At 45.1% G+C, this 15,355-nt stretch overlaps 1 protein-coding gene across 1 annotated transcript in view; it reads right to left on the reverse strand.

The window, feature by feature from the left end:
- LOC111950229 (E3 ubiquitin-protein ligase Siah2-like) overlaps positions 1-3,202 on the reverse strand; it is a 42,159-nt gene extending 38,957 nt beyond the window's left edge. Inside the window, exon 1 of the mRNA XM_023967644.3 lies at positions 2,664-3,202. Coding sequence (XP_023823412.1) covers positions 2,664-3,062 — 399 coding nt within the window. The 5' untranslated portion in view covers positions 3,063-3,202. The remainder of the gene's footprint in view (positions 1-2,663) is intronic.
- Between the last annotated feature and the right edge of the window lie 12,153 nt (positions 3,203-15,355).

Here is a 15,355-nt window from a genome sequence, read left to right on the forward strand (position 1 = left end):
CTGAGGTGGAATAGGTTTGTCGTGCCTGTCTTGGTGTGCTTGAACCATGTTAGTTTGTTGGTGATGTGGACGCCAAGGAACTTGAAGCGCTCAACCTGCTCCACTACAGCCCTGTCGATGAGAATGGGGGCATGCTCGGTKCTCCTTTTCCTGTAGTCCACAATCATCTCCTTGTCTTGATCAAGTTGAGGGAGAGGTTGTTTTCCTTGCACCACACGGTCAGGTCTCTGACCTCCTCCCTATAGGCTGTCTCATCGTTGTTGGTGATCAGGCCTAGCACTGTTGTGTCATCGGCAAACTTAATGATGTTGGAGTGTCGTACCTGGCTCTGCAGTATTGAGTGAACAGGGAGTACAAGAGGGGACTGAGCACGCACCCCTGAGGGGCCCCCATGTTGAGGATTAAATGGCGGATGTGTTACCTACCCTTACCACCTGGGGGCAGACCGTCAGGAAGTCCAGGATCCAGTTGAAGAGGGAGGTGTTTAGTCTCAGGGTCCTTAGCTCGTCTGGTAGGCTTGTGTCACTGGTCAGCTCTCGGCTGTGCTTCCCTTTGTAGTCTGTAATAGTTTGCAAGCCCTGCCACATCCAACGAGCGTCGGAGCCGGTGTAGTAGGATTCAATCATAGTCCTGTATTGATGCTTTGCCTGTTTGATGGTTCGTTGGAGGGCATAGTGGGATTTCTAATAAGCTTCCGGGTTAGAGTCCCACTCCTTGAAAGTGGCAGCTCTACCCTTTAGCTCAGTGCGAATGTTGCCTGTAATCCATGGCTTCTGGTTGGTGGTGTACTCCTCAATGCCATTGGAAGAATCCCGGAACATTTTCCAGCCTGTGCTTGCAAAACAGTCCTGTAGTTTCGCATCTGCTTCATTTGACCACTTTTTTATAGACCGAGTCACTGGTGCTTCCCGCTTTAATAATTTCCATGGTAATGTACAATATTCATTCAAAAGATGTTAACTGATGTGGCTCAAGCAATGGAATGTATTCTTTGGTTGATTAAACTAAACTGACATTACAATCACAGCACATATTTTAGCACATATTTTACTTCCTGCTTTGCTCCTATYGGTACACTCACAATGGCCGCCAGTCCACCCATTATGCCAATATTTACATGGATGGGGACACTCGTTTTATTCATTCTATTTCTATGGCAGCACATGCAGTCATTTTTGTTTGCTATTCGAATAGTATTGGCTGGCCAATTATCGTCGTCCAAAACTTCATGACAGTCACAGCCTTAGTTTCTATGTTGGTACTACTGAGAAATGAGGGCTGAAGATTGTTTCACTGATTACTGGTAGGCAGGGATCCACACAGCCCTCAAACGTTAGTCTCTGCGCCAGAAGCCTTAGCACCCCACCGAAAACACCTGAGGACAAATAACTGCCTGTATATCCAGCCACCACATTACTGACCCAGCCCTTCGTCTCTTTATACCCCCTTCTCGCTCTTCTTCTCTCTCTGACACAGCCTTTAGCCTCTCCCAGAGAAAGAGAGGATGAAGCACGGATCATCTTTGACAGGATTGTAGCACCACAGAGCGTGGATACAACTTTAATGCCTCCGTAATGCAATCAGAGCACCATTACAGAGCAGGAGCGGCTACTTGCCTGACTGACAGAGAGAGGAGATACAAGAGCTGCTGTGTTTCACACTACTATAAAGAAGAGAGCTTGACTGAATGGGTTCAAGCAAGCATGAATGAGGGTAGTGAGAGCCAATGTAATTGTACACATGAAACCTGCTCTGTTTAGAATGTGGYAATCCAAAGGGTGCATCAATGTATATGTAGGCATCTGATCTGTGTGTGTATTATGAGGCTGTAGTCACCATGTAAAGTGTGCAAGCGTRGGGGTGTGTTTGTTTGTATGTGTTTACGTTGCTGTTTTTCACACAGATAAGTTTACCTCAATCGCTCCCCTCAGTGACCTCTGACCCTCAGGACCCTGGGATATTGAGCAATAAGTGTGATGATATCTGCACCATTGAACTTCTTGATTTCACAACTTTTAAAGGTCCTTTGATCATTCAAGACCGTGTGAATGATTGAGCTGATTTACAGAATGCGCTGTTGATGATTTACTCAAAAGTCAATGACAACACATTTGGCCCTTATGACAACACAACATACTTTATCTGACCATAACGTTAGTTCAGACAAAGACTTCTTGTACTTTGCCAGGCATTATTGAATGTTGGGGTCCGTTCAATTCTGATCTTCTCTGATATTTATATGACAAGTGACTAACCATGATGACAACACAATATAGATCATAACTAGCTGCTTCACTTATGCAGTGAAGAATATGCACTTGTAGTGACCCCTGTGTGGCAACAACTCCTAAACCTTCTCTGCTTAGTTCAATACACTTTGTTTGTTTCAGATTAAAGTATAGCTAAGTACACAAGTACAATGTACCAGAAGAGATCTGATGGGACAGACGCGACAGCATGGAGATTTACAAACCTGCATCATCATCCCAACAGCAACATGTTTTGATCTCAGGACGAGAGCGCACGAGGTGATCGCACACCTTCTTGTCAAAGTGAGCGCGAGCTAAGTAGCTAGGCTAGCTACTACATGGCAATAAGTACAACACGCTAGCTAGTCATGTAACTGCATATTTCGGCTTCAACGCATGTCTGTCTTTATTTACCTTACAAGGAAACGGTAGAGTAGAAGCAACTTTTTCCATAGCCAAGTTCCTGATACTCGGGGTGAGAGGGCCGCGACAAGTCGGACAACAACTCAGCTTTTGACGACATTGGTTGCAAACTAGATGTCCGGCCTGGCATTGCAGAATCGGTGGCAGGACGTAGTCAAAACAAACCGGGCACTCGAACAAGGCTGTAAGTTCAGCAGATTGCCCAGGTAGCGATGCTGAGGGCAAGGCAACAGCAGCGACAGGTAGAGCCGAGCCAGACCCGGCCACAGCTCCTACTCCGGCGGCTGCAGCTGAGGCAGCAGCTCCTCCCGAACCGCCGTGCTTTCCTCCTCCTGTTTTCCCGGAACCGAGTCCTCCGCCCCCACCGCCCGCAGAGGACGGACGGCTCATATCGATTAGTTCAGTTCTTTAGGATAAACCCAGCGCAGAGTTTGAAGCCCAGATTCCTGTTTACGCACTCATCTGAGTGGCATTCAGACTACGCTCCAAGAAATCTCCAAGCCCCCGGGGACAGAACATGGTGTCTGTGTTTGACAGAAAGCAGAAAGCCCATTGGAGAGCATGGTTTGGACTGACAGCTTCTGCACCAATTAGAAAGTGAGCCTGGGTGCTTACGTAATGCGCACTGTGTACACGCAAGAGTACAACACAACGGACATGTTGACATGTAGTCACAGATAGAGCCTAAACCTTAATTTAATACGCGTGAATTGTTTGCTGTTAAAGACGGTGTGATACCCTCTATATGCAATATTCCAGTCAAGGAAAAAGTAACGTACCTTGGGATTAACATATCTAAGGATCAACAGGAAAGATGCTCATTAAATGTTATACCTATTATTGAAAAAAACAAAAAGAAGTTGAACCATTTTTTGCAGAAGGATTTATCCTTGAAAGGTCGAGTATTGCTTTCTAAAGCTGAAGGTATCTCCAGACTTACTTATGCAGCCCAGTCCCTTTATCTTGACAACAAAATAGGTAAAGCAGTTGACCAGGTGCTTTTCAACTTCATCTGGAAAAATCATACACATTATATTAGGAAATCTGTCATTATGAACTCATATGAATATGGTGGCCTCAATTTTTTTTTTCCTACTTTGAAAAACACTTTTAAGATAAGTTGGGCTAAAAAAATATTTAAGAATCCAACTTCAATTTGGAATTTCATCCCTCATTATATCTTCTCCCGTTTTGGTGGCCTCAATTTTATGTTACTTTGTAACTATAACATTGATAAGATTCCTGCAAAATTATATGCTTTTKATAGACAAGTATTCATAGRGTGGTCGTTAATATATAAACATACTTTTTCCACGCATAGGCATTTCATTTGGAACAATAAGGACATTTTGTATAGAAACGAGTCTTTATTTTTTAAAGAACTGGTTCAATAATCATATCCTGCTGGTGAGTCAACTTTTTAATGCAGAAGGATTGTTACTCAATTATGAGGAATTTTTATCTCGTTACAATATCCCTSTAACACCTAGAGAGTTCGCCATAGTCTTTGATGCTATTCCATCTGGAACTCTCATGTTATTTAGAGGTGTAGCCAGACCTCACCTTCTTGACCTACCCTTGCTTAATCCAGTTGACTCTCCAATAGGGAAAATATGTTTCTCCTTGCTCCCTCAGAACAACAGATCTATACGTGCTTTAGTTCAAAGGGATATTGTATCCATTCCTTATATCACAAGTTACTGGAATACATCGGTCACTAATATCTGTTGGGAAAAAGTCTGGTTGTTACCAAACAAATATTGGCTTGTTAACAAGGACAAAGAGGTCTCTTTCAGAATGATCCATAAGTATTACCCTGCGAATCATTACCTGAAGAAACTCAAAAAAGACATTAACATTGATTGTACTTTTTGTGTTGAGCATCCAGAAACAGTTTTGCATTTATTTTGGCATTGTCTACATGTAAAACAATTATGGAAAGATATTCACAGTTTTATAACTGTTAATATTCTTGATGACTTTTGTTTTTTTATGGGAGAATGTGCTGCTCGGTTTCCTTAACTTTAATAAAGATAAAGAAAAACAATTTTACCTCATAAATCTAATTGTGCTAATGGCAAAATGTCAAATTCATAAATGTAAATTCACTAATAAAAAACCACTCTTCCGTGTTTTCTATAAGGAATTCGAGCAGTACATTAAGACCATTCTACATTCTTCTGATAAGAAAGCTGTTAAAACCATCAATATGTGTGTTTCTTTTAAGGTCTTTGTATAATCTGTCATTTGTTGTACCCCCTAGCATATGTTATCATTGTCTATTTATGTACTTATTGTATGTATACAGACTTTTCTATATAGGTAATAACAAATGTAAATAACATTTTTGTAAAAAATATTCACAGATAGAACATTTTAATTTTTTTTATTAAACAGTAACATGCTAAACACAAAAAACAGAACAGCCAGAGCGATTCCACAAAGAAATAAGAAAGAGAAAAAAAAATACAAATACACATTATATCAATTCAAATACAGACATYGAGCGAATACATTTTTAAGACATTTTGTTTTGTATAAGTTTTAATGATTCTAAATAGTTTTCCAAGTCTGATAAAAAWAAAAAAAAGTCTTTTTTTCATACATTTTGATTTGTGTATGAAAATTTTTCCTAATAAAATAAAGAGATTTATGACATACTCACGTTCAATTGTAGAATCAGTATAGTAAAATAATATGTCAAAATTAGATATTTCAATGGATGTATGCATTTTGTTGCCAATATTTAATTTTACATGATTTCAGAACACTTCACTATGTAAACAATGACAGAATAATTGTTCAATAGATTCAGTTTCTAGTTCACAAAAACTGCATTCACTGGTAACATCAGGTATATATTTAGAAATCAAGCTATTACACGGATAGAATCTATGGATAATCTTAAAGGAGATCTCCTTTACTTTATTGGTCACCATACATTTGTGTGGAGTGAGCCAAGCACGGCGCCAGTTTACATCAAACGATGAAGCCCAACAAAATATCACAGAGGGAATAGACTTCCTGTAGAAAATATCCCTTAATTGTAAGGGGTGCGTACTGGCGGCAGAGAAGTCAGACGCAGGAGAGCAAAAACTGTGTTTCCAACGGCGTAGTTTAATAATAAAAACCCACCGGAAACCAGAACAATCAATAAATGGGTACAAAACCCGACGTACACCAGACATAACGTGCACAAGCACTTACAATAAACAATACCGGACAAGGACATGGGGGAACAGAGGGTTAAATACACAACATGTAATTGATGGAATTAATTAATTAGGTGTGTGGGAAGACAAGACAAAACAAATGGAAAATGAAAGGTGGATCAGCGATGGCTGTCACGACTTCCACCAAAGGTGGCTCCTCTCCCTGTTCGAGCGGCGCTCGGCATTCGGCGTCACCGGTCTACTAGCTGCCACCGATTCCTTTTCCTTTTCTGTTGGTTTTGTCTTGATTGTTTTCACCTGTTGCRTATTTTGGTTCATCAATGGTCTATTTAAACTTCCAGTGCCCGCCTGCCTTTGTGCGGGTTTATTCCTACTGTCAGRGGTGAAGTTGTGTTTCTCCTGCGTAATTTGTTGTATGTTATTTCCTGGTTTTTGGAGACATACCTGATTTGTGGTCATTGCCTGATTGTTGTCTAGAKCAAGCGAAATAAACACATCCATTTGAAGTATTGCTCTCTGCGCCTGACTCTACACCCACCATTCCTAGAATTCTGTGACAGAAGCCCGCACCAGAACACAGAGTCAGCAGGAGCAGCTGCGCCCCCCCCCCCCRCCCATCCATGGAAGAGCGTGTCCTCCATCACACAGCCATCATACACCGGATTGGGACGGCGATTAATCAAATGATGGAAAGAATGGAGAGATGGGAGAGGAACGGCCTCCCTACTTCGTCTCCCGCTCCTCTTCAGCCTGCGCTACCTTCTTCTCCGGCGGCGTCCGGACCCAGCGCTCTTCGGCTCGCGCTCCCGAGGGCGTACGATGGAACGGCTGCCGGGTGCAAGGGGTTCTTGCTCCAGCTAGAGCTTTACCTGGCTACCGTTCGCCCGACTCCCTCGAGAGAGGATTGTGTGAGCGTCCTCGTCTCCTGCCTGACGGGCAGAGCCCTGGAGTGGGCCAATGCTGTCTGGGAGGGTCCAGATTCAGCGAGGGACCATTACCCTGAGTTCACCCGCCGTTTCCGGGCTGTGTTCGACCACCCACCGGAGGGTCGAGCGGCGGGTTAACGGCTGTTCCACCTTAGGCAGGAGACGAGGAGCGCACAGGACTTCGCGCTGGAGTTTCAGACCCTGGCCGCTGGAGCGGGGTGGAACGACAGGGCCCTGATGGACCACTACCGGTGTAGCCTCCGGGAGGACGTCAGCAGGGAGCTAGCTTGTCGGGACGCCACCCTCACACTAGACGAACTAATCGACGTGTCAATCCGGCTGGTCAACCTGCTAGCTGCTCGCGGYKGTCCAGAGCGGGTTCTGTTTGTTCCACCCCCCAGCACTCCCGCTCCAACACCCATGGAGTTAGGGGGTGCTGCATCTAGGGCGACCGGAGGAGGAGCCTCCTCCTGCACCAGTTGTGGTTGGAGAGGGCACACTGCCGACCGGTGCTGGAGGAGCTCGTCTGGGAGTCGAGAGGGCAGGTAGAGCACTGCTCGGACACCCCAGGTGAGTCAGCACCAGACTCACCCAGAGCTCCCTGTTGGTCATATGTTTGTACTAATCTCTTTTCCTGAGTTTTCCCCCTCTTACCAGCATAAGGCGCTAGTCGATTCAGGTGCAGCTGGGAGWTTTATGGACCACGGGTTCGCTCATAGGTTAGGGATTCCGTTGGTGCAGATAGGCCAACCCTTCCCCGTGCACTCCCTAGATAGTCGACCGTTAGGGTCAGGGCTGGTCAGGGAGGCCATGGTTCCACTGGACATGGTAACGCAGGGGGGTCATAGGGAACGGATTAGTCTCTTCCTCATTGATTCTCCTGCTTTCCAGTGGTGCTGGGGCTTCCCTGGTTGGCTATTCACAATCCCAAGATTTCATGGAAACAGGGGGCTCTAAAGGGGTGGTCAGAGGAGTGTTCAGGTAGGTGTTTAGGAGTTTCCATCGGTGCAACGACGGTGGAGAGTCCAGAACAGGTTTCCACTGTGCGCATTCCCTCAGAATATGCCGATTTGGCAATCGCTTTCTGTAAAAAGAGGGCGACCCAATTACCACCTCATCGACGAGGGGATTGTGCGATAAACCTCAAGGTAAACGCAGCACTTCCCAGGAGTCACGTGTACCCGCTGTCACAGGAGGAGACGGTGGCTATGGAGACATATGTCACTGAATCTCTGGGACAGGGGTACATTCGGCCCTCCACATCACCCATCTCCTCGAGTTTCTTTTTTGTGAAGAAGAAGGTGGGAGGTCTGCGTCCGTGCATTGATTATAGAGGTCTAAATTCCATCACAGTGGGGTTTAGTTACCCGCTACCTCTCATCGCTACGGCGGTGGAATCATTTCACAGAGCACGCTTTTTCACAAAACTGGATCTCAGGAGCGCGTATAACTTGGTGCGTATCCGGGAGGGAGATGAGTGGAAGACCGCGTTTAGTACCCATCTGGCCATTATGAGTACCTCGTCATGCCGTATGGGTTGAAGAATGCTCCAGCCGTCTTTCAATCCTTTGTAGACGAGATTCTCAGGGACCTGCACGGGCCGGGTGTGGTGGTTTATATCGATGACATTCTGATTTATTCCGCCACACGCGCCGCGCATGTGTCTCAAGTGCGCAGGGTACTTGGGCGACTGTTGGAGCATGACCTGTACGTCAAGGCTGAGAAATGTGTGTTCTCCAAACAAGCCGTCTCTTTCCTGGGGTATCGCATTTCCACATCTGGGGTGGTGATGGAGTGTGACCGCGTTGCAGCCATGCGTAATTGGCCGACTCCGACCACGGTAAAGGAGGTGCAGCGGTTCTTAGGGTTTGCCAATTACTACCGGAGGTTTATCCGGGGTTTTGTCCAGGTGGCTGCTCCCATTACCTCACTGCTGAAGGGACGGGGGCCGATGCGTTTGCTTGCGGTAGTCAGCGGAGTCGAGCAGAGCTTTTAGTCGTCTGAAGGCGCTGTTTACTGATGCTCCCGTATTGGCTCATCCGGACCCCTCTTTGGCATTCATGGTGAAGGTGGACGCGTCTGATGCTGGGGTTGGAGCCGTGCTATCACAGCGCTCGGGCAACCCACCGAAGCTTCGCCCCTGCGCTTTTCTTTCGAGGAAGCTCAGTCCGGCGGAGCGAAACTATGACGTGGGGTACCGGGAGTTGCTGGCTGTGGTAAAAGCTCTGAAGGTGTGGAGACATTYGCTTGAGGGGGCTAAACACCCTTTTCTCATCTGGACTGACCACTGTAATCTGGAGTACATCTGGGCAGCGAGTAGACTGAATCCTCGCCAGGCAAGGTGGGCCATGTTTTTCACCAGATTTCGTTTCATCATCTCTTATAGACCAGGTTCCCGTAACATTAAGGCCGACGCACTGTCCCGTCTCTATGATACCGAGGAGCGGTCCATCGATCCTACTCCCATACTTCCGGCCTCATGTCTGGTGGCACCGGTGGTATGGGAGGTGGACGCGGACATCGAGCGGGCGTCACGGTTAGAACCCACGCCACCACACTGTCCAGCGGGCCGGAAGTATGTGCCGCTTGGTGTTCATGACAAATTGATCCGGTGGGCCCACACGCTACCCTCCTCGGGTCATCCGGGAATTGAGAGGACGGTGCGGGGTCTTAGGGGGAGGTACTGGTGGCCCACTTTAGCTAAGGACGTGAGATTTTACGTCTCCTCCTGTTTGGTGTGCGCTCCTTGGTCACATCTGTCGGTGGACTTCCTCACCGACCTTCCCCCGTCTCAGGGGAACACCACGATCCTGGTTGTTGTGGATCGGTTATCGAGGGTCCTGCCGTCTCCTCCCGTTGCCCGGTCTCCCTACGGCCCTGCAGACTGTGGAGGCCATGTTTACCCACGTCTTCCGGCACTACGGGGTGCATGAGGACATAGTTTCTGATCGGGGTCCCCAGTTCACGTCCCGGGTCTGGAGGGCGAGGTACGTGAGGTTCGTGAGGTACGTCCCATGGGCGGAGGTGGCCCAAAACTCACTCCGCAACTCCTCCACAAACTTGTCGTCTTTCCAGTGCGTGTTGGGCTACCAGCCGGTCCTGGCACCTTGGCATCAGAGCCAGACGAGGRTCCTGCGGTGGAAGAATGGGTGCAGCGCTCAAAGGAGACCTGGAGAGCCGTCCAGGAATCGCTAAAACGGACTGATGGGCAGCAAAAGGTGAGTGTTGACCGCCACCGCAGTGAGGCCCACGTGTTCACACCGGGGTACCGGGTCTGGCTCTCGACCCGAAACCTGCCCCTCCACCTGCCCTGCCGGAAGCTGGGGCCGCGGTGTGTGGGGCCATTTAAAGTCCTGAGGAGGATAAACGAGGTGTGTTATAGGTTACAGCTCCCCCCTTACTATCGCATGAACCCCTCGTTTCATGTGTCTCTCTGTAACAGTATAACTTTATACCGTCCCCTCGCCCATACCCGGGCGCGAACCAGGGACCCTCTGCACACATCAACAACAGTCACCCACGAAGCGTCGTTACCCATCGCTCCACAAAAGCCGCGGCCCTTGCAGAGCAAGGGGCAACACTACTTCTAGGTTTCAGAGGAAGTGACGTAACTGATTGAAACGCTAGTAGCGCGTACCCGCTAACTAGCTAGCCATTTCACATCCGTTACACTCACCCCCCTTTCAACCTCCTCCTTTTCCGCAGCAACCAGTGATCCGGGTCAACAGCATCAATGTAACAGTATAACTTTAAACCATCCCCTCGCCCCGACCCGGGCGCGAACCAGGGACRCTCTGCACACATCAACAACAGTCACCCACGAAGCGTCGTTACCCATCGCTCCACAAAAGCCMCGGCCCTTGCAGCACAAGGGGCAACACTACTTCTAGGTTTCAGAGCAAGTGACGTAACTGATTGAAACGCTAGTAGCGCGTACCCGCTAACTAGCTAGCCATTTCACATCCGTTACATCTCCTCAGGCCGGTGGTAGCTGGTCCCCTGCTGGAAGGTGAGGTGCCGGAGGTCCCTCCGCCCCCTCTGGACATCGAGGGGCCCCCGGCATACACGGTACGTTCCATCCTGGACTCTAAGAGGGGCCTGCAGTGAGGGGCCTGCAGTACCTCGTGGATTAGGAGGGGTACGGTCCGGAGGAGAAGTGCTGGGTACCGGTGGAGGACATCTTGGATCCATCACTGCTGAGTGATTTCCACCGCCTCCATCCGGATCGCCCTGCGCCTCGCCCTCCGGGTCGTCCTCGAGGTCGGTGTCGGCGCTCAGCGGGAGCTGCGTGTCAGGGGGGGGTACTGTCACGACTTCRACTGAAGGTGGCTCCTCTCCCTATTCGAGCGGCGCTCGGCGTCACCGGTCTACTAGCTGCCACCGATCCCTTTTCCTTTTCTGTTGGTTTTGTCTTGATTGTTTTCACCTGTTGTTTATTTTAGTTCATTAATGGTCTATTTAAACTTCCAGGCTTATTCCTACTGTCAGTGGTGAAGTTGTGTTTCTCCTGGTAATTTGTTGTATGTTATTTCCTGGTTTTTGGAGACATACCTGATTTCTGGTCATTGCCTGATTGTTGGCTAGACCAAGCGAAATAAACGCATCCATTGGAAGTATTGCTCTCTGCGCCTGACTAGTCGTGACATTAATAAACGAATGTTGAATTTCTTATCTAGTAAACCTATGCCATTCACCTGGATATTGCTTACAATAGGAGATATTCCAAAATATGCAATATTCTGAAGTAAAGATTTTATCCCACTAGGGATAGCTTTTATAACAGTGTCATATTCCTTGCTTGAAACCTCAAAGTTGTATCTTTCCATGAATTCTCTCCGCGTCAATAGATTCCCACTAATACTAACTAATTGGCTGACAAGGACAATGTTTTTCGAGAACCAGTTACGGTAAAATAACATCTTGTTTCTATGTAATATTGACCCATTATTCCATATAAAACATCTATGAGGTGAAAAGATGTGTTTATATAGCAAAGCCCAGCACATTAAAGCCTGCTTGTGAAAAGCCACCAATTTCACAGGAAGTGTACCCACAATATAGGGACATTGTAGTTAAAAACTAAGCCCTCCGAGCTTCTGAAAAACATAATGAGGTATAATACTCCAGAAACTATGAGGATTTTTAAAGTACCTTTTAACCCAGTTTACTTTTGATATCTGATTAAAAAGAGTGAAGTCAGACATTTAGACCGCCATCACAAACTCTTTTGGTGATAACATCTCTTTTTATCTTATGTGGCTTGTTTTTCCATATGAAGTTGTACAATAGCCTATCTAATGTACAGAAAGTGGATTTGGGAATTGCAATAGATGAAAAAAGATAGGATGCACGAGATAGCTCCTCAGCTTTGGATAAAAGCACCCTTCCTTGAAGACTTAAATCCCTCCCTAACCATGAGGATACTTTTTTATTGACAGATTCACTTACAGGGTTCAAATTAAAATCATTCATAGTCTTAAGACTTTWGGTMATCTTTACACCGAGGTAGGTTACAGTATCTTTTTCAGAGATGTTACAATCTGCTGGATTGACAGCTCCTTTCAGAACAAACATCTCACATTTGAAAATATTTAATACCAAACCTGAGATTTTGGAGAACTGCTTCACAATATCCAATGCTAATCTAGTTTGTGACATTTTTCAAAAAAAGTGAGGTGTCATCCACCAGTTGGGATATCTTGATCTCTCTGGCCTGGAATGGAATGCTTTCAAATTTACTTTGATAAACTAATGAGCATAAGATTTGAGATACTAACAACAACAAAAAAAGGTGAGATTGGACAACCTTGTCGTATTCCTTTGTAAATGTTAAACCTTGAGGATGTTCCATGACAGAGTTTGATACAGCTATTGCCACCATTATACACAGTTCTAATAGCATCAACAACAAAAATGACCAAACTTCTAATGCTTAAGACAAGCAAAGATCAAATTGTGACTTACGCTTTCTGAAAATTCCAAAATTAAGATAACAGGGAAGTCATCCAATAGATCACAATACTCAACCAAGTCTAACACCAGCCTCAGATTATTAGATATATGGCGCCCTTTCATAAACCCTGATTGACATTCATCAATCAGATAATTCAAGCAAGACTTTAACCTTTTCGCAAAGATTGAGGTTATAATTTCGTAGTCGTTATTTATGAGTGTGATTGGACGCCAATTATCAATATTTAAGAGATCCTTGTGTGGTTTAGGTATAAGAGTATTAACCCCTTACTTCAGAGAGGCAGGTAGTTCTCCCTTCTTGAAAGCCTCCTTAAAGGTTTCAAGTAAAAATGTTGCTATTTCTTCAGAGAAGGTTTTGTAAAATTCAGAGGTTGATCCATCACAACCTGGAYATTGACAACAAGACCAATTGAATTCTTCACTAACCGAGTTAACATTTTCTATAGAATCAAGGAGATCCTTAGAGTCACTCAAATTGTTATCTTAGGAGTAAAGATTCTCATAAAACTTAGTGGTAAAGTCTGATAACAACTCTCTATCCTCAGTGGTAACCCCATTAATCTTACATTTCCGAAGTGTGTTGAGTTCCCCTCTAGTCTTTTCCAAATGAAAAAAAGTATCTACTGTTCTTTTCGTCTTTTTCAAGACATTGTTTTCTGGATCTTATGAAAGCTCCTCTAGCCTTTTCCTCATACAATGTATCTAGTTGATTCTGTAAATCATTCAATTTAGATTTCTCATTAAGATCAAGATGCTCAATCTCTGTGATATCCGCAATTGTCTTAGAGAGTTCAGCTACCTCACATCTCCTTCTTAAAGCAAGCCGTTTTCCATCAGTAATACAGGCTGAGCGGATACAAAATTTCATCAGTTCCCAATATTTCCCATATTCTGCATTAGATGTKGCTAAATTTCAGTGAACAGAAATTAGATTCTTAATCACATTTTTTAAATCATCATTCAATAATAATGAGTTATTTAATTTCCAATAACCACCAGAGTATTTCTTATCATCATAAATGCACATTCTTACAGTCAGCCATATGACTTTATGATCCGTCAGGACTGCAGGCAGTATTTTTACCTCTAGAGTGTTGGGCTCGAGACTAGAGGTTATCACCCACAAGTCAATTCTTGATTGTAGTGAACGATCTCTATTACTCCATGTGTATTGTTTCTCTACAGGGTTTTTAACTCTCCATATGTCAATTAAGTACACACAGATAGAATCTACCTCAGTGTAAAATCTTTGATGTAGTCATCTTCTTTGAATATTTATTTGCCGATCCCAACCAACGTTTCAGATGCATATACCGCCACCTACTGCCCTGGAGAGTGAGGCCGGCCTAATATTACTATCCTACAGTATATTCTCCTACCTAGCCCTTTACTGATAAAATAGCATAAATCCCTACAAACCGCCCTCATCCCATCTACCGACCCAAAATACCACCTAAACCCCATCCCTGTCCAAAGTCATACAATTCACAATAGGGGAGAGTGGGGTAAGTTGAACCAAAGGGTTAGTTAACCAAAGGGTTAGTTGAGCCACCCCTTGTTTCTAGGAAACCATACACAAAATGAATCATACAACCAAATATTTAAGAAGAGGTCTTCATTTCATTGCGTCTGTGATGGAAAAAGTGGTAAGCAAGTTTGACTTTATGAAAGAAAACAGATTTTCACAAAGTCAAATTAATGTATTGTGTCATGATGGTTGTATCTAAACCAAAGTAGATTGTTTTAAGATAGTATTCCTAATCAGTTGGGGTCTCTATAAGCTACAATATGAGATCCTAAACCGAGCATGAAAGTACATCATTGTAGCTGTGTGGGCTAATATAGTCAAAATGTTGGCCTTGGGGTAAATTGAGCCAATGGCCACCATATACCATACAAATGATGATTACATTTTGATTACCTATGCATAGTATGTTTGCAATGTGTGATTCATACGAACTCAAGATTCAACTCAAGTGCATTTTTATGGTTACAGAGCAGACATCATCATGCCCTGTGTATGAAAATGTAAAACATGCAAGGGTTTAGTCCCCCTTGAGGTTCCTGAGAGAGGAGCCAAGAAAGTGATAGAAGAGAAGAAGTCCATTTGAGCAGCAGCACAGTAGCGGTGTGTGGGTAAAATCACTGACTAAGGCAGCTCCAAAATACAGGTGTTTTAGCCTAGCTCAGTGCTTTCTGTGGTGGTGGGGCAGCTAGCGGAAAATACGGAGTGTAGGGGTTGGTAATGTTCTCTAGTTGCYCCGTGATTGGCTCAGTGTTCTGTCACTCATGGGGGCATTACGTCAACACAAAATCTACAGGGAGAGCGCAACAATTCAAACCCCTTGGATGCTGCCATAGAGTTACATTAGAAGTGCCCATCCAAGAAGACTCAAGGTCATTGACCACAGATAAAATGATGTCATATCATGTTATATCTACAGTAGCTTTGATTGGACTTATCATGTCAACATCATACTTTCAAAATCTTAGCAAGCTAGCAGTCATCATGAATCAAGTCGACAATCTACTGGCAAATCCTTTTCAAGCCTTGTCATATGAAGAGAAATGATGATGAGAAATTATAGATAAAATGTATCGGTGCTCATCG

This window comes from Salvelinus sp. IW2-2015, linkage group LG23 (assembly GCF_002910315.2).
Source record: "Salvelinus sp. IW2-2015 linkage group LG23, ASM291031v2, whole genome shotgun sequence".
Classification (NCBI taxonomy): Eukaryota; Metazoa; Chordata; class Actinopteri; order Salmoniformes; family Salmonidae; genus Salvelinus; species Salvelinus sp. IW2-2015.